Genomic DNA, 19,878 nt, shown 5'->3' with positions numbered 1-19,878 from the left:
AAACGGGAATGGTCTTCTCTAGAGCCAGTTGTTGTAAGAGCAGCGTAGGTCATTTTGAGTGGTGAAGCAGGAGAGACAGAGAGTTTGCGGCGACGGCAGCAAGTAACGTTATTGACTCCGGCCAAAGCAGGAAAAGTTAACAGTGTTTGATCTGTCCGTTGTGGGCTTCCGTAGAAGCTCCCTAGGTAGGTAGATACGGCTCATTCCAAACTAATGGAAACACAACGATTCTTACTATCAGGTGATTTAACAATAAAGAAAACATACTTATTAATATAATATTCCATTTGTGCCAATAGATCTCCCTACATGTTACACGCTGATCCTAAAAAAAGCCTTTGAAGGTCTGTCCCAAAGTGAGGATTTGCCAAAATGTCCTCACTTTGATGGTCTAAAACTCGAATTGGTCCTCTCAAAGACAGCTGGGCTGTAGACCTGCTGTGACACCGAAGCTCCACCGGGTGGCAGTAGATGACTAATGGTTTAGTGCTTCCATGTCCGAGCAGCTGCCAGGCCTGCAGGGGAGTGTGTGTGTGTGTGTGTGTGTGTGTGTGTGTGTGTGTCTAGTGTTTGCCAATATCAGGCTCCATCAGTGTTTTGACAAGTGGATGTTTTCCAGAACCTCACTGAGATGTGTAAATATACAAACATATTAATACATATTATCTTTATTAACCACATGTTTAAGTATATATTGTTGTGGATGCTGCGCAAGGAGCATTTGTACTTTTTGGATCAATATATATCTGTGTGTGTGTGTGTGTGTATGAGCGCATACTTAAGTGTGTATTTCAGGTTCTTTGAAGTCGACTGTGTGTGTTGGCCTTGTGTTTCAGTAAAAGGCAGCCCATTATGGAATTCAATAAAAAACAAACACACAGCCGTAGCAGATTTCAACTGCCTCTCTCTCTCTTTCTCTCATCATGTTTCACCCAAACCCACAAGGGACGTCAATTTCCTGTCAGTCCTGAATCAAATACACCCTGAATGAGCACATACACACACAAATAAACTTCCCCCCCAAAAAAAGAACTTCCTAAAAACCAAAATACTGGCGTGTTTTTAATATAACTGAATCAAATACAAACCCAGCAGTAATTACAGGTCGTTGACTGTATCTCAAAGTGAAAAAAAAAAAAAAATACTTGGATCAAAAAACAACCACGCAGATCCACTTACACTGTTAAATCTAATTAGGCACCGCTATCATTTACTTACTATGTCTCTAAACCACATTTGTGGTGTGTGAGTATGTGTGTGTATGTGCAGTCTTTACATACTAAACGTGCATGTGTGTGTGTTTTGTATGTATTTGCATGTTTGTGAGTCTGTATGTGTGTGTATGCTTCCATGCGTGCATTTATGATCATGTGTGTCAGGCTGTGTATGTGTGTGTGTGTGTGTGTGTGTGTGTGTGTGTGTGTGTGTGTGTGTGTGTTTAGCCGCCCAATCTGATTAAAATGATGTTCAGCAGACAGATATCCCGGTCCCATATTGCCGTGGTAACCTCAATTAGTCATTGCTGAGACGGCAGCTGCTGAGCGGCGAGCTGCTTCACTGTTTTCTTTCTTTTCTCAGCTTTCATTAAAACCGGACGGCCGGTTCAGATGAAATTTGTACTTTTCGGGAGTGGATTCGTAGCGTTTTGATGTCGACCTCTAGGAATGAGTGCTCTCGGTGTTTCAGGACTATAATGTTTCAGTATTAGAACGTTTGATTTGCCTCTGAGCGTTTTAAACCTGTAATGTTCGAGGCTCGTCTGTTTGTTTTAACCACAGCTCGGCGGTTTTTAAGAGTCAGATTCAGGTCACACATTCAGTCACTTTACTCATCTACAGCTGGGAATAAAATCATTTTGTAAGACCTGTTTCTAACTAGAAACTGTAGGCACAAATTGTATGATTGTGACCGTCGATAGGCGTTTTCGGACCAATCAGTTCTGGGGAGCTCCCCCGAGAACTACTTATCTTCAAACGCTTTTTCTGTTTGCAATTGCACCGCCAGTAGGAACGCTGAAGTGACTGTCCCTGCCGGCTAGTTTGCAATGTTTCACGAACTATCTCAGCTTTTTTAGTAATATAAGAATAAATAAACAACTCACATGCCACAGTCATATAAACTAAAGCAAAAGAAAGAACCTTTTTCTATTTATTTCGTTAAAGAGCTGTTTACACGGCTAACAGGTTTTTAAAAATGGTGGTTGCTTCTACCAATCACTGTACACTTACGTTACTCACGTCACCTCTTGTGCTGGGTGAATACCTATTTAGAAGTAGGAGCTAAAAAGTCCCTCAAAACAGCGCACTAAGAACTACGATGGTTCCTAGTTCTTGCGGTACGGACACAATAAAAACAGGGTTCTTAGAACTATGAAAAAGACACAATAAAAGGAACAGCTGCACGATGTTATGAAAAGCATTGTAACAGCCCCGCGAAAAACTTCCTGATGTTATTGTATGTTGGAGAAGTTTTGATTAAAATTTGTAGTGCTTCTATCCAACCTAGTCGACAGAAAAAATGTTGGCATTAGACGTTTCTGCAAACCCCGGATACGCTGAATGGCGACATTTCTGAACCAAAAATACGCTTCATATCACGCTTGCAGAAACGCAATGCCACGTGGTTAATGTTGTAAAACAATTGGCTTAGGCAACAAAACTACTTGGTTAAGGTTAGAAAAAAGATCATGGTTTGTGTTAAAATAATGTAACAATGTCACGTAAAAAAACGAACAACGCAACAGAACCCCTATAGTTAGGTTTATAGGAAGGATAGAACTACATGGTTGGGCTTAAAACTACTACCTTCGTTTCTCTGTATCCCTTCCCATCTTCTCCTGTCCAATCATCCATCATCATCCCTCCTCACCCTTCTTCCGTGTCCTCTTTGTCTCCTGTCTGTCCACTCATCCATCCACCCATCACTTCCACTGCCTCCACCTTTCTGTATCATCCTTCTCTCCTCTCATGTACCCATCCGTCTCTACATCCCTCCCTCTGTTGCTCGCTGATGAATAACAGTAGATGTGCTCTCTTTGACCCGCTGGGAGATTAGTGTGGCATTAGTAAAGGGCAGCACATTAATACGCAACAAACACACACACACTTTCTGTCCTACACACATACACACATGTTCATTTAACACCGGGCATGCATAACCACTCTCATCTGTTGCTAATGAGGGCACAGTGAAGGACTAGTACACCTTCTCCTATCTCTCTTTCTGTCACTCTCTCTCCCCCCTCTTCTTTTTTTCTACACATCCAAAGCTCACCCACTTGTACCCATCTCTTTTTTGTTTTCATTATAATTCCCTCTGCTTTCCATCACTGCATCTTTTGGCGTCCTAGAAGGAGAGTGGTGTGAAAATGGTCGGAAAACGCAGCTTTGTGTACGTGTGTACGTATCATAACAACGGCTTGTATATCCGCCGTCCTCGGTCTTCCAGTTTCCCTTTTTGAATGACGAATACAGACTACCGCTACCTGCTGGTAGGGAGAGTTATTTCATCTCACGCAGGCGCAGAACCTACGTGGTAGTTTGCTGTTGGCTGTAGTATTTGCGGTGTGATCGAGTGCAACTTTTTGGCCAAGACAAAGGCAACATGAGGTGACGCAACAGGCGGCCTTCGTCGACGCTAGTTGTCTAGTTGTTGCTGGTGTGTCTGGGCCTTTAACCTGATCTCCTAGACACACAGGTATACTATCTAACAATCAAAACCTCGCACACAATCAAACCTGTATGTCAAAGCCAAATCTTAACTGTTAAAACTGAGGTGACTGATTAATTTGCCGTTTCACCAGCGTTAGTTTTACATTAGTATATCGTGGTCTGGCTCCATTTCAGCACGTCGTCAAAAACTGGCTTGAACATAATGCCCTTCCTGGCTCTCTGGTTTCTACACCAGATAACCAACCAAGGGATCGCTCAGAAACATCCCAGGGACTGGCACCGATCCCTGGCCCTCTGTTTGTACGACCGCAGTAACTGTACGGACCAGCGCCATGTTCGATATCTGCCAGAATTGCTGTGCTCAGATTGTGGTGGTTAAACAGTTACGCCATCCTGGACAGTATCAGTTGAATGGTGGCAGGACGTTCTGCTGTGCCTGCCTGGCCATGCGGTTTGAGTCCGTTTACAATGAATTTCCAAATTAGGGCAGATAAGATAGGCCATTTGCAATGCTCAGACTCATGCAATCAAAAAGATGGCACATACAAAGGAATACATCGAGGCTTGTGGTAAAATGAGCCCCAGGCCTGGAGCTGGGCCTCGTCTCCTTCCAGACTGCTAATGCTAAACATAACATAGAGACAGTGTTTACTTAGTGCTTAGCATTGTGCTCAGACATGATTCGGTTCTATGGATCTCGGTTTCTTTCTCTCGCTTCCAATCTGCGTTTTATCTTTCTTGTGGAACCTTCTCATGTTCCTCCTTATGCTCCATTTGTGTCTTCCAGTTTTACATTTTCTTTATCTCTCCTTCAATCTTTCCTTTCTGTGCTACTGAACACCTTCTTTGTGCCCCTCTGTCTTCATCTTTTACACTTTCTTTCTGCTTCTCGGAGTGTTTCTTGCACTCTGTCTGTCTGCCTGTCTCCCTCTCAGGCGTGGCCCTTGTCAAGTTAACAACACCAGACAAGGATAATTCCCTGACTCACTCTGTGGTTTACTTTTCCCCTCTGCTCTTCCCCCTCTTTCACTCCATCCCTCTTGTCATCCCTCAGTCCTCTTTCATCCATCCTGCCGTTCAACCGTGTCTCATGGTCTTTTCATTTCGACTGCTTCTATCCATCTGTTTTATCCCTCCTCCCGTTTCCTCCTCTGGCGGCCAACCTATTCCACCCAGTTATCTCTTTATCCTGCTTGTTCGCTGCTGCCTTCCGCCCATCATCTGTCCTCCATCTATCTCTCTATCTATGTCTGCCTGTCAACGGATCAATCTGTCTTTCTATGCATCCCTACGTCCCTCTGACCGTCCTCTCCTCCTCTCTCCTACTCGACCTTTTCAACCCCGTCTCCACCCCTCCCCATCTGTACCAGGTAATTAGATCAAGCCCATCGTTTCATTCTTTCTTTCCTTCCTCTCTAACCAGCCCTTCCTCTACTTGCCTTTCGCAATGCGTCATTATCGTGAACACTAGCATATATAAGTGGTTTCTACTCATCTACCCACCCATATTACAAACCATCATTCGAAGAAACAGAATGGAAAGTCGACAAACTACAGCAAACAGCAAACTAGACGGAATGACAAGTTATTGTTATGGCCAACAGACGACCTCTTGGCATATATCCGCCCTGCCAGGGTCTCCTTAAGCAGGTGATGGTCTCTACCAGTTCCAGGGCCGCTGCTCTGCAGCATCACATTATTATCATAATGAAGCTGTATGTATGCATCAGTTTATCAAAGGTCAATGAAGACAGGACACAGAGTTCAGAACACAACACTACACAACTAAATAACCTCCACACATGAGATGTAAACTGCAACGAACGTGTGAACGTGTTCTTGCAGACGCCAAACGTAGAATAAACAGAAACACATTGGTGTCCGGTGTCCGATGTTCAAGTTCGTTTTGGAGTATAACCGGCCGTTAACAGTTTAACACCTTGCCTTAAACTGTTACCACCATGCAAAGACCTTAATCCTCCCTTCATCCTTTCTCTCCTCAATGTCACCAATGAAGTAAACTTGATTGACATGTTTCAGCTATAATTCATCAAAAGCCCGACTCAACTCCTTTATTCAGAGGAAATCAACGCTGCATGTCCATTTGTCTAAAATAGTAAAATACTGCAGAATAAACCAAAGTCTAGTAGGATCGTTTAAAATATATATGCACATTTTCCTGTGGGCACAAGACTTTTTAATACAAATTCTGAAGCAAAAAAAACGACACGGTTTAAATGAATGATGATTGAAATGCCTGATGCAGAAACAGTCTTGCCCTTGACGTCGTCAATTGTGGCTTCAATTTCCTTCTCCCGCAGCTACTTGCAGGATTTAAAATATGACTTAACGTCGTAATCCTTAAGTCAAATTTGTTATGAGCCGGCTGCATATTATCATCAGAAGCAGCGAGGCTACCAGTACCTCCTCCTCCCACTGTGACCTTGTCTCTATTCACAGAGACAATAGAACAGAGCGGAGCCAAACCCACAAAGCCAGACGTCACATGCTAAGAAAATCACTGATTGAAATATAAAGACAGAAGAATGGTGAGTAAATGAGAACGCAATAAACTCTCTCCCTCATTTCTCCTCCTTCCTCTCTCCATCTTCTTTCTCTCTTTCCTTTAATTCACCCAATTACACCAGCATCTGTCTCTCTCTCTCTCCTCCCTTCCTTCCTTCATTTGCAGTTGGCATTATAACCCTGCCTGCTGCGATCATTCAAAAAGCATTTTCAATATTTATATAATCCTGTAAAATTTATTTTCATACTTTGGTATAATTGCCATAAAAAATGAGACCTTGGTCAAGATGATTGGTAGCCTCTGTCTCACACCAGTGGTATTGTTGGGTCTTTTTCAAGTTGAAGGTTTTGTTCCTTTCCATGCTGGACTAAATGTTGGAAGTTATATTTCCATCCGCCTTTAACACCTTCCATTATCTGCTGCTGCGAGAAACTCTGGAAATACCAGCTCTGTTTGGACTGGCAGAGCCGTGCCCACTCCCTGCCTCATGCAATAAAACTCAGTTTGACATTAAGTCTTAAGGCCTTTACACACTGGGGGCGTATTTTTTTCCGTGTGATTAATTTGTACGTCAATTTATGTTTTAGAATTGTTGTTTTTGTCACGAGTACTTTCACACAGAACACGAATATTACGCAGCAAAAAAGCAGTGTGATTTTTTCCAGAATGAGGTCGATTCGCGAATAAAGGTATCAACCAATCACATTGTGGAGAACGGACATATTCAATAAGAACACTATAGTGTACAACAACACGGAGGCTCCGTAGTCTGAACCACAGACTGTATATAAAGATGGACGACATGACAGCTCCCCAAAGGTGAAGCCAAAACATCTGGATCGCCCCCTGGTGGCTGGCTGCAGTCTAGCTCATAAAGCCCGCCTCCTCCATGTTAGTGGATGGGACATGGGCTAAACTAAAAAGTCAAAGTACACATAAATTTTTCCCAAAGATGGTTTCTATCATTTTAGGTAGTTCTTATCACGCTGATGTATGTTGAAGTGTTAATTTTTCTGATGAGAATTGATGAGAAAAATAAACTTTTGTACTAGAATAGTTTTGATGCGAAATATTCAAGTATTTTGCATTTTCATGTAATTTATTCGTCAAGCCCCCAGTTTGTAAAGTCCTTTATAGTAATGTAGCTACTGTACATACATAATGATGATTTATTCCCCTGCATGTAGCTTCCTTACACACTTTGCCAGAGTAAACACATCTGGGGCGTGTTGAATAAACAACACGAAAATACGAAATACTCACCTGCAAATATTATATCTAGTCCAGGGCTTTTATTGTGAAAGATAAGAACGGAAGGCGCCTGCCTTTGTCAAGGTTGAAAGGAGTAATAAAGTTTGCCATCTTGGTTCGGCCAATGGAGCCTTTGTGTTGTTGTTTCATAAATATAGGCGCAACTCAACCCGTTCTGCACAACGTGATTGGTTGATGTCTTTATTCGCCGTGTGAAAGGTCAGAGAATTGACCTTATTCCAAAAAAAGTATTCCGCTTTTTCGCCGCGTAATATTTGTGCTGTGCTTGAAAGTACTCATGACAAAAACAACTGTTCAAAAAAATATACTGACGTGCAAATTAATCACACAAAAAACAGTGTGTAAAGGCCTTAAGTCTAGAGGCTGGTGACATATCCTCTTGGCAGCAGTCCTCAAATGACGTGGTAATGAAATATTGCTGTTGATGGAGAATGTGTTTGTGTAAATTGTGGTCTGTGCGTTGCAAACTGAATATCCCTCGAGACAATACATAGGATTGAATCTTGTATCATATATCTCTCTCACATCTCTCTTCCTCTTTCCTCCTGCCAGAGACAGTATAGACGGAGGAGCAGACAGAATCAATATGAGTCAATCAGCACCATGACAAAGATGGACATGGACCCTTTCTCTCTCTCTCACTGTCTACTTCAACTTAAAGTCGGGCAATCCTTCTTTTCTGTCTTTCTTTTTTATTCTTTCCTCTCTCTTTGTCATACACCTTCCGTTCTCCTTTCGACTTCTTTCAATCCACCTTTCAAGTCAGTTTTGTGTGCTCCTCTAAAAGGTCGAGGACAGAGAGAGTCAATAATGCATCACATTCAGCTTTTTCCTGTAGGCCTACAGGCAGAAACACATTGTACATCCATACTGCATACTGTATGACACGCTATGAATGTCTATTATTTTCTAAAGCTCACTTAAGTCACTTAAGTTAAGGCGGCCAATGGCAGACTTATACTCGCAGTCTGCATCTGGTGTGACAGACTATGGGATGAGAGAAGCCCATGACCCCTCAGGATCATATCTATAACAGCTTTGCGACTGCATTCAATGGCTTATAATTCATTGAAGGTGCTAAATGCAAGATTGGGAGCATTTCTAGTGCCTTGGCTCTTATCATGGCGACAGCTGATGGCGGCTCGCAGCTAATGATGCTAACGGTGAAAACAACAGCAACAGTGCTGACAGAGCTAACAGTGTTAACCTGAAGGGAGAACCGGAGGGTGGGTGCTACGCTTCAGTAACGGGGCTGTCAGTCGGGACGGCGTTATCAAGCTAGTGGAGCACGCTCACATGCACGAACATGCACTAAAAGCACGGCCCGGCTATGTCAACAAATCACAGAGAAGCAGGGATTACAACACACACAGAGGGAGAGTAACTTCATTCTCTGCTCAAGTAGATATCACTCCTCTATATCTTTACATAGACAATAGTTGTTTGCTGCTATAATAATGCTCTGGATATCGTGTAGAGAACCTTTAAACATGACATGTTATAGATATACCTCAGAAGACTACTAACATCATTTAACCAGGATGTGTTTTGACTTACAGTATAACTTGTGTTACTCAAACCTCTACGCTCCTTCTTGTTTTAATGAAGATGCAATGATGTGCACAATGTGCAAAACTCTTGTATGTTTATTTTAGCATTTTTTGCACATGTGTAATGTCTGCTTGTTGCATTGTAAGTTTATTTTGGTCTTTCTTTGCTTGTATGTAAAGCCACATGTTGTAATATATCTGCACATGTTGCATAAAAACCTTAAACGGTTTCTCTACAAGTAACTACTGAAAACATTATCATGTTCTTTTCCTGGATTACCGCGGCTGTTTCCATAGCTTACCCCGGTATATCCATTCCTATGAAACTGTGAATGTAGTTAATCATATAATATCCAAGGGGCTGAACACACTGAATGAGGGCTTTTGTTTCCACTGTTTGAAGTTTTACCTGGTGGCTTTCACTCAGGGACACGACTGTCTAGTCGGGGTTGTAAAGGAATGTTTCTGAGTTCATGTTTGTTTATAGAGGGAAGTGCTCATACATGGATCTGCTACTGTGTGTGTGTGTGTGTGAGAGAGAAAGAATATGCCGGTGGATTTGTGTGCACATGGCCAGATCAGCAAGTCCTTAAGTACTGTAAATGAAAACGTCAGATCGTTGACACCTTTACTTTTTGGTATGTGGATGTGTGTACTTTTTGTATTTTTAAGTAACCCTTGCGCTACCTTGAACCTCTGTAACACATGCATCTTGTAAATGTTATACAGTACAGGAGCATACAATAAGTGATGAACACATGTTGAACTGGAGCAGTAAGAGTGTTTGAATTCTTTATTTTCTGCACAATTTTCTATATGTGTTTGTGTGCGTGTGTGTGTGTGTGAATGTGTGTATGTGCTTTTTGATTTCTGAAGTGCACTTAACCTGCCTTGAACTCCTGTATCATCTGAATCCAGTGCATAATATAACTTTCATTTAATAAACAAAAGCGTAAATAAAGCACTAGAAATGAATGAGTAATGAATGTGCATACATTAGTGCGTTAACAAGAGTGAATGTGTTGGTTTTTTTACATTTAAAGCACTTGAACCATGTTTAAACGTGACCTTCAGCATAATAGACTGAGTACATGAATACGGCAAATCATGCTTCAGTGTAGATGGTAAGAAAGTGAGAGTGCTTTTATCTGTGTGTGTGTGTGTGTGTGTGTGTGTGTGTGTGTGTGTGTGTGTGTGTGTGTGTGTGTGTGTGGCTTACCTATATACAGTGGTGGGTGGGTAGGTGGCGATGTCGTAGATGAGTCGTATGTGTCCCTGGTACAGCTCCAGTGCCAGGGGGTCGTGGTCCTCCTTGTACAACAGAATACCGTTGTCTTTATCTGTAGCCACCTGGAGAGACAAAGAGGTCGGATAAGAAACAAAGACAAAAAATGATTTAAAGGAGCAGTGTGTAGGATTTGGCGGCATCTAGCGGTGAGTTTGGAGATTGCTACCAACTGAATCTTTTCCTGTGAGTCAAGTGTGTAGGAGAGCTACGAAAGGCTCTCTTTAGAGCCGGTGTTAGGTTTGTCCGTTCTGGGCTACTGTAGAAACATGGCGGTCGGCTCCGTGAAGAAGACCCGCTACCTATGTAGATATAAACGGCTCATTCTAAGGTAACGAAAATACAACGATTCTTAGTTTCAGGTGTTTATACACTAAAGAAAACAAAGTTATGAATATTATATTCCAGATAAAAATATCATCAGTAATGTGGATATAATGAGTAAGTAGGTAAAAGCTAATATTAGAAAAGCTAGAACAGTCTGGTACGTTCAGAAAATTACATCACTTTACTGTAATACAGCCTTTAAAACCAGGAAAAGACAACACTGATGCCATATTACAATATCCAAAATCTAAGATGATATCTAGTCCCATATCATGATATCGATATAATATTGATTTATTGCCCAGCCCTAGTTCAACATAGCATAGCTTGGGTATATCTGAGTAAAACTATAAATTCAGCTAATAAGGAAATAAGCAAATCCCGTCTCAAATATTGATTTTAAACACAAATTAAAAGTTATATCTGTTATTATTATTCTCAGCTGCTGCAAACCATTCAGCTTCATCACGTTCCTTCTTGCATTGCTGGTAGCTAGACTTTATGATGCTGCTAGTGAACTGGTTGATTTTGACAACTTGTTATTTTTTATGATTGTAAAATTTTCAGCTTGTTTTTAAAAACATGGTGAAATGTTTTGGGTTCTACTGTGTTCCACTTTACCGTTGGCTGTCTATGCATTGTGAAATCTGCACAGCTTCTCTGACCTGGCGAAGCTCCTAGATGTAACTGAGCTAGTTTTAGTTAGGATTGCAGGTGTTGATGTAGCTCTGATACAAGAGAAATTACATTTATTTATGTCACACCGTTGAACCGCTGAAGAACTGCATGAAAATGAGGGGAAAAAAATGTAAATTCCACCACACACGTCCCTAAACGAGGTCACTCTCGCCTCCCTCCCACGCAGACACACTTGACATGTCACACTTGCTCGCATGCGCCGCTAAGCGCTAACTAACTAGCGAGTGGAAATGGGGCCAAGGGGCCAAGCACTTAACACTCTGGCTTCAATGGAGCATAGACAAGTCAACACCTGCTAACAAGCTGCTGGAGGAAAGACGAGATGGAGGCAGAGCAAGAGGAGGAGAGGAGGGGAACAAAAGGGAAAGAGAGGGATGGAAGAAGAGAGTGAGATACAGAAAAGAGGGTGAAGAGAGAGAAATGGTATGCAGACGGAAAGAAAAGAGAAAAAGTGTTAAAGAGAAAGAGAAAAAACATCCAGTGATTTATGAAGTGCTGTGGCCCTTTCATTCTCTTCTCTCGCTCTAACCTCTGAGTCAGGGCCTCTTGGTGGAGTTTTAACAGTCTTGGCACTGACATTGAAAGCTCCTGGCAGGAACGCAGAAGCACACACACCCAACACACACACGCGCTCATACAGATCCAAACAGGTGGGAAATATCAATTAGACTGCCCTCCTTTCCTTGTTTTTCTTTCGCTCACTTGCCCTCTCATTTCCAAAAAGGAGGAAAATAGTTCTCTATTAGGATATGACTCTCAGGTGTCCAAAATGTACAATGAGTGTGAATGAGCGTGAGTGTGTGTGTGTGTGTGTGTGTGTGTGTGGAAACAGAGGGTATAGCAGATGTTTGCTTTGCTTCATCGGCACTAAGTCGTGCAACTCTATAGGTTTGATTTGGGCAGCTCGCAGCTCTATTTCAAGGAGCCCATAAATGTTTTCCATGTAGCGCAGCAGAAAACGGCTTTTGTACTTCCAAACGTCGACAAAACATTTTCTATAAATACCTGCATGACCACAGGATTTAAAAAAAACCCCACATAGATGTATATACGTAGATAACGCGTTTGACGCTTCAGCCCGTTGCTGCTATACGTCAGCGTCGGCGCCATATTGGGGAGGTCAGGACTGGCCTGTAAACACATACAAGTGAACGGGAGGAGAGCTGCCATTTTTCTGGGTAAAAAGCGCTATAACGTTTACATTACTCAACCGAGTCATTTTTATGTTCAATGATTTATGATATACGAAGAGTGGAAAAAGAAAGTTTTGTTTGTTTGTTACTTAAAATCTCGTTACTAGGCTACAATCACTGCTAGACACTCAAAAGAGCGTGTATCAACGTTAGCAACGTAGCATTATGAGAGTTAACATTACTGTTCCAAAACCCAAGACATAACATCAGCTTTATTGTTTGCGATATTAGATACATTTCAAGTTTTAAACACAATATTATGTTAGACATGATGATCTATAAACCAACATTATCTTTGGTCGAGGATTCGCTAACACTAATAAACGTTAGCAGGCTCTTATCTGATGACCTACAGAAGTAAATGTATTGTAGAGATGTAACTTAAATTGTAATGTTGATAACATGAAAAATTCTTGAAGGAAAATGTATTATGAGAGTATTACTCTTTAATACTATATCATCATACAGACCAGCCGGTTATCCATGAACTGTAATGTAATGTTGCTGAACCGTTTTCACCAAAAGTTGTTTTTGTGGGGGGGAATCTAACCTACAGTACTCCACGTAGAATATAAATGCTTGAATATAAAGAGAAACAATTTTAAACATTGAGACATGTAAACGTTATATTGCTTTTTATCCAGAAAAACGGCAGCTCCCTTGTTCACCTGTGTGTTTACAGGCCAGTCCTAACCTCCGCACTATGACAGTGACGTTGACGTACGAGCCAAAGCCCAATATATCTATGCAGATCCAAAACTTTGCTAGCAGAGGTCAAAGGTTGACAGTACCTGTAATGAAATATGCGCGGTGGGACGGAGCTTCGCGCTCGGCAGCTCCACGTATCCATCCCGACCCAGGAAGTGAACGGTGGCCATCTTGTCGCATTTGTTGCCGTAGAAACCGGGCATGCAGCGGCAGACGGGCTCCCCGGCAACCACCAGGCACTGGGCGCCGTTCTGGCAGTCCGATTGGTCGCAGGGGCTGGTCTGCAGGAGGATCATTGGTGGAGGGTTCTCGCAGAACAGCCCGCTGAGGGAGGAGGAGATCACACAGGAGATAACTTATTCATAGAGCTTTAATGAGGTGATTTGCTGTGTCTGTATCCGCTGATAAAAACCTGTTTAGTTCCGTATTTTGCAATATATTTGGAGATTGCATTGGTGAAGCTGGAAAGGTAATATTCCTGAAGGAAATGGACACGTTTTATCAGCATGACACGGCAGACACATTCTGTATTTTCCACTGTATCTTCCTGCATCTTTGAAACTCTGAACCTCTGTTTGAATTTCCTCTTTTCGCCCTAACGGCATCCATCTATCTGCTGCTGTCTGTCTCCTTTATTTGTTTCCTGCATACTTGTGACTCCTCTCTCTCTCTCTCTCTCTTTTTCTCTCTCCCTGTCCCTTGTGATGAATTTGTTTCTCTCTGCTATAATTAACCACATGGAGCTGCATCTGCTGCACACACACACACACACACACATATACACACACACAGTGGGTCCAGACAGTCAAGTATCTGATTATGGAGCGCCATCTGCATCTCCTCCCAGTCTGGCCCTGCAGTGTGTAACTGCGTTTGTGTCTGTTTAATCCATTTGCCTTGTTCATGACGTGTTTCCACGGCGACTCTCACCTGAAACCCTCTTTGCAGACGCAGGTATAGCCGTTGACGGCGTCCACACACTCCGCTCCGTGTTGACACTTATTCTCCAGACAGTCATTATAGTCCTGCTCACAGTGTTGGCCCACATAGCCCGGTAAACACTCGCACCTAGAGAGACATGGGAATATGGATGGGATTACTGTGTGTGTGTGTCAACAGGCTTTGCCTCATGATTAAAGACGCTTTACTGTACATTGTTTTATCTATTGCCTCTGCATGGCTCTCAACATGGCGACGGCTGAGCCAGTGGATCGCAGTTAACAGCTCTTCCTAACTGGATGTGATGCGAACGAGCGAACATCAGATTGTTTCAGTTTTTCCCAATAAAGTTGTGCAAACCTGCACCGTGTGTCAGCGAACAGGCGATGCGACGTGTAGCTTGTTTGAAAAAACACTCACCCTGGCTCTGTTTATGCGCAATTTGGCGCACCTCCAACCTATTTTCACTGGTCTTAATCGACGCTGACAGTAACTGACAGTTAATCAATATACAGTACATCGCTTGTAGTATATCTGGACATTATTTCACAATCCATTCGCCAGAGTTCGCTCCCTCGCTGTAAGTTAGGAAGAGGTGTTACGGTGCTAACGCTGCGCTCACACTACAAGCAACACAGCAACAGGCTATAAGTAATTTTCAATGGTAAATGAAGCTACTGACGTCCGACGCTTGTCGCTGCGTGACGTGCTACGAATAAAGTTGAGCTGGTCGCAACTTTTTTCAGCGCTCCAATGACATGGTGAAGCGTCAACCAATCATGTTTTTGTTTCACCCTGTTCCGTTCCATCTAAAAAAATGCAATTAGCCAGTTCCCAGTGCTATTTAACGACATAACTACATCAACGAGTGCTTGAGCATCACTTCAACGGCGACTTGTAGCTGACAAAGTAGCTGCCACGCTGGCCGTTTTGTTGCTTTTGTTGCTCGTAGTGTGAACGTAGCATAACAGTGAAAGCTACAGCAGCAGTACTGACAGAGCCAACGGTGAAAAACTGGGTGGGAACCGGAGGGTGGGGGGTACGCTTCTGCGACGGTCGATAATGCTGTCGTTCCTCAGATTACAACGCACAGAGGGAGAGTGATTTCATTGACTTCAGTGACTTCAGTGACTCTGCTCAGGTAGACATTACTCCTCTATATCTTTACACATTAAATAGTTGTTTGCTGCTATATTAATGAATATCATATAGAGCACCTTTAAAGGAAGAGTGATATAAAATATACTTGTGTGTGGGCTGCTGTGCTGTTTATGAAAAGCTATGTTAAGCTGAAAGGTTACATAATTTATCTTAAGGTTAAAACATCTATAAAGTTTGAGGTACACTGTTTTTACACGACAACAGAAAATTAAGTAGTAAAGGCAAAAATAATGGTGAGAGAATGGTGATATGTTGCCAAAATGTACACACATTTCAGCCAGTACTACAGGACAAGATGGGAATATTAGTCCAAGGATTACATGTGTTTGTGTAAGAGCTATTTAACAACCCTCAGATAAATTACATGTTTACTTGCAAACAAACAAGTGTTGTTTCATGTGTTTCCGTCTGTCTTTCTGTGTATTTTTCTAATCAAGAGCTCAAGTCCTGTGGTGGCGATGACCGCTCAGAATCTCCTCATTTCACAAAAAATGACCTCGCTGCTCCCGTCATTTTGTTGTCACTTTCTGTGATGTGACCTCTGACCCCTTTCAGTGCTGACCTCCCGCGAAGCTGTCACTCACCTGTAAGAGCGGCCGACATAGACACACTTTGAGTCGTGCTGACAGGGGTCGAAACCTTGGAGACAGGGGTCAACCACCTCGTCACACAGGTCACCTGGAGACACAGAGAGAGAAAGCAAATATTGATTTCTTTAGTAATTCAAAAAAAGCTTATCTGTCAAGCTAAATCAGCAGGTGTATGTGTGTGTTTTGCTTTGTGTTTTAGGCAGATTACAGCCTCATGCCACCAACCAGATTTTCAGAATAAGAGCATAAAGGGAGAAGACAGAACATAGGAAAAAGGAGGGTGAAAAGAGGCGGGAGGAGAGGGCCAGTCTAACCTTTTCACATGTTCTTTCTGTCAGCTTCAAATGACAGCGGAAAAGAAAGAAAAACAACGGGTGGAAAAGATAATTTATATGTGTCTATCATGTTCAAGGCCTCAGATAATGTGCAGTGGATGTCTTCATGTACACACACACAGGGAATAGCATTATCAGCTTTTCTCAGAGCTGATGGAGAGGGGGGTTAATAGGCTGTGTAACAGTGGCTGCGCTCTACAGATGTACTCACACACACACACACACATACTCTCAGAGGGTGAGAAGGGTTAACAGTGTGTGTGTAAAAGCAGGAGCTGAAATTGGTCATATGAAGGAAGAGGGGATTGAGGAAGGTCAAGCACATTTCCATCATTCTCTGCCTGCTTTAATCTAATCGCGCCGCTTCACTCCCACCCTGTCTGTCTCCACCGCTCTCTTCTCAAGTCACTTTAAGACGCATGTTGCTCTGAGCTACGGTACACGCCTGAGTCTGGTGGGAAACACATCCGACATTATTTAAGCTTCAGCAAATGTACAAAAAACTGAGTGATAAGAAATTAAGTAAGTAAGTAAATTTACCAATAGCTGCCTCCAAGATGGAGATGCCACCATTAATTTATCAATGTGAAATTAACTGTGATACCTTAGTATGATTACCAAACTCAAACGAGACCATCGATGAGGTTACTGAAGACGATAAACATGTTGTGAGTAATTTCATTTTTTACCTACTATGTGTGTCAGAAGATCAGTGTTTGTATCATAACAATAGATTACTTCAAAAACAATCAAGCTTTTAATCTGCTAATTATTTTTATGAGAGCAATTAAATTACGTTAAAGTGCTAGCCAGAACACATTGAGTTTTTTGTCACGATGTGATGGGCACATTAACAATCCCAAAAGATCAATTTTAGCTGATATATGAACACACAAAATGTTGCTGAAATACCAGCCTGTTCTCATTCCCAGGGCGTCAAATACAGACGCTTTGTCACAGCCCTCTTTATTTAACCTTTATTTAACCAGGCAGGTCAATTAAGAACAAATTCGTATTTACAATGGAGGCCTGGCAAACGCCCTCGCCGTGTGATACCAACGAACAAGACAAACCCTTTAGCACCTATATGAGATGCACCGGGCTTTCAGTTAACTTCAAGTTAAACCCATCCGCGGCAACATTAAACGCTCAGAGAAAGGAGTGTGGAGCAAGCAAGTGTTTTTGAAATCACAACGTTAAGCACATGTTTACTATAAAAAAACGCGTAGGGGTCTGACAGAGCCTCAGTATGAGACGAGTTGGGATGAGAATGTGTTGGAAATACTGACACCCATAGCTTGGTATTTAAAGGTCCCATATCATGCTCATTTTCAGGTTCATACGTGTATTTTGTGTCTTTACTAGAACATGTTTACACGCTGTAATGTTAAAAAAAACCTCTAAATTCCTCATACTGTCTGTCTGAATATACCTGTATTTACCCTCTGTCTGAAACGCTCCGTTTTAGTGCATTTCAACGGAATTGCAACGGAATTGCTTTGCTAGGCAACAGTTTGGGTCAATGTTTATTTCCTGTTAGCTGATGTTATTTACACACACTGCAACAGGAAATAAACTGGGACACATTTAGAATGTTTACGTACAAAACCGTGTAATGGCCTAAATATTGTATATTTGTGACATCACAAATGGACAGAAATCCTAACGGCTTGTTTCAAATGCACAATTTCTGAATACGGGCTGTGTGTATTTCTCTGTATATTGAGTGTTTTGATAGTTTAACAGTATTTATATATCACTTAAACCTGTGTTATAACATAAAAGACATGAAAATCTCACTTTTTACAATATGGGACCTTTAAATAACATGGTTGATCCTTAATTTGAGGGCAAGTGCGCTTTCAAGGGCTATGTGGACATCTGGACAGTTTAGGCCAAAGAAAACATATCTGAGCATAACTACTGGCCAGATCATCCCAATGTTTAATATGAATATTTATGGTTCCAAGAGGATGATTCCTGATGAGTATCAAATTTAATAATCTACAAGACACAGCAGCACATTCATTCTCATGTCCAATGGTTAAACCGTGGCTTTCTCTTTTTTGGAATGAAACTCTCCTGGGTTGTAGAAACTTTATATCAGCTGTTTAAAAGGTCTTGTGACCTTAAATCTTACATTTTTTTTTTCCCCCTCTGTTGCAAATCTGACGTGACAGTCCTGGTTGCTGAGTTTGGAGAAAGCTGAGCGACTAGCGAAGGACTGTCCTCTTAATGTGACACCTGATGATTACGCCTCGGTTCACTGAGCTGAGTGGAGGTTCAGAGCCAGAGGAACCAGCTGTGTGTGTGTGTGTGTGCAACAGCTGTATGTGGTAAGGTGGCTGGCAGTGTGAGAGGCTGCTCTATGCCAACAACGATAATGACATAGTGCGTGTGCGGGTGAGTGTGTGTGTATATTGACCGAGATCCAGTGTCAAAGGGGACCAGCTGTGTGTGTGTGTGTGTGTGTGTGTGTGTGTGTGCGTGTGTGTGTGTGTGTGTGTGTGTGTGTGTGTGTGTGTGTGTGTGTGTGTGTGTGTTTTAGAGGACACTGTCACAGATATAAAAACTTATCTTCCCAGTCAGCAGTTCAACTTAAACTTACTGCACCAACTGAGTCTCTCTCTCTCTCTCTGTCTCACTGCCTCTGCCCTTTATCGGCCCTTTCTTTACCCTTTTTCCCTCGCTATGTTTATTTTTCCCTTTCCTTCTAGCACACAGTCCCTCTCTGCCATCACTCTGTCACTCCTCTCCTGTGTGATGGCTCTTAAACCTCCTGTAGGAGCAGTTTCAGGTCACTGCGGAGATGCTGTCCATTACTAACTTACCATCCAGTAAAGTGGAAAATATGATTTTGTATGTGTGTGTGTGCAGTAGTGGAGGGACATGGTGACCCTGCCAGACTGAGGGTTTCCGGAACATCTGAGCAGTGGCTGTCGGAGGGGCAGCGGCGAAAACAAATAAAAAGGGTACCAGCATGCTGAACGTTTTCTAACATGTAGGGCAGCCTATATATGGCACTGCTGCACGTTTTGTCAATTTTAAGGCCACCCTAGAGGGTACTTCATCACATTTTCTCCACTGGAAGGGCACCCTAGAGGGTACTTCATCACATTTTCTCCACTGGAAGGGCACCCTAGAGGGCGCTTCATCACTTTTTCTCCACTGGAAGGGCACCCTAGAGGGCACTTCATCACTTTTTCTCCACTGGAAGGGCACCCTAGAGGGCACTTCATCACTTTTTCTCCACTAGAAGGGCACCCTAGAGGGCACTTCATCACTTTTTCTCCACTGGAAGGGCACCCTAGAGGGCACTTCATCACTTTTTCTCCACTGGAAGGGCACCCTAGAGGGATCTTCATCACATTTTTTCCACTGGAAGGGCACCCTAGAGGGATCTTCATCACGTTTTTTCCACTGGAAGGGCACCCTAGAGGGATCTTCATCACGTTTTTCTCCACTGGAAGGGCACCCTAGAGGGATCTTCATCACGTTTTTTCCACTGGAAAGGCACTCTTGAGGGCACTTCATCGCATTTCATCACATTTTCTCTACTGGAAGGACTCCCTTGAGGGCATTTCATCACATTTTCTCCATTTTCTCCACTGGAAGGGCACT

The 19,878-nt window shown here is 42.5% G+C and overlaps 1 protein-coding gene across 2 annotated transcripts in view; it reads right to left on the bottom strand.

Moving 5' to 3' along the window:
• slit3 (slit homolog 3 (Drosophila)) overlaps window positions 1-19,878 on the bottom strand; it is a 303,920-nt gene that overhangs the window by 9,246 nt on the left and 274,796 nt on the right. For both annotated transcript variants that reach the window (XM_074649244.1, XM_074649245.1), the window contains 4 exons: window positions 15,917-16,010; window positions 14,163-14,300; window positions 13,316-13,556; window positions 10,240-10,370 (listed from right to left, as the gene is read on the bottom strand). In XM_074649244.1, coding sequence (XP_074505345.1) covers window positions 10,240-10,370; window positions 13,316-13,556; window positions 14,163-14,300; window positions 15,917-16,010 — 604 coding nt within the window. The remainder of the gene's footprint in view (window positions 1-10,239; window positions 10,371-13,315; window positions 13,557-14,162; window positions 14,301-15,916; window positions 16,011-19,878) is intronic.

This window comes from Sebastes fasciatus, chromosome 10, assembly GCF_043250625.1.
Source record: "Sebastes fasciatus isolate fSebFas1 chromosome 10, fSebFas1.pri, whole genome shotgun sequence".
Taxonomy (NCBI): domain Eukaryota; kingdom Metazoa; phylum Chordata; class Actinopteri; order Perciformes; family Sebastidae; genus Sebastes; species Sebastes fasciatus.
Note: the sequence above shows the minus strand (reverse complement) of the source record. Positions and strands in the feature narration are given on the sequence as shown.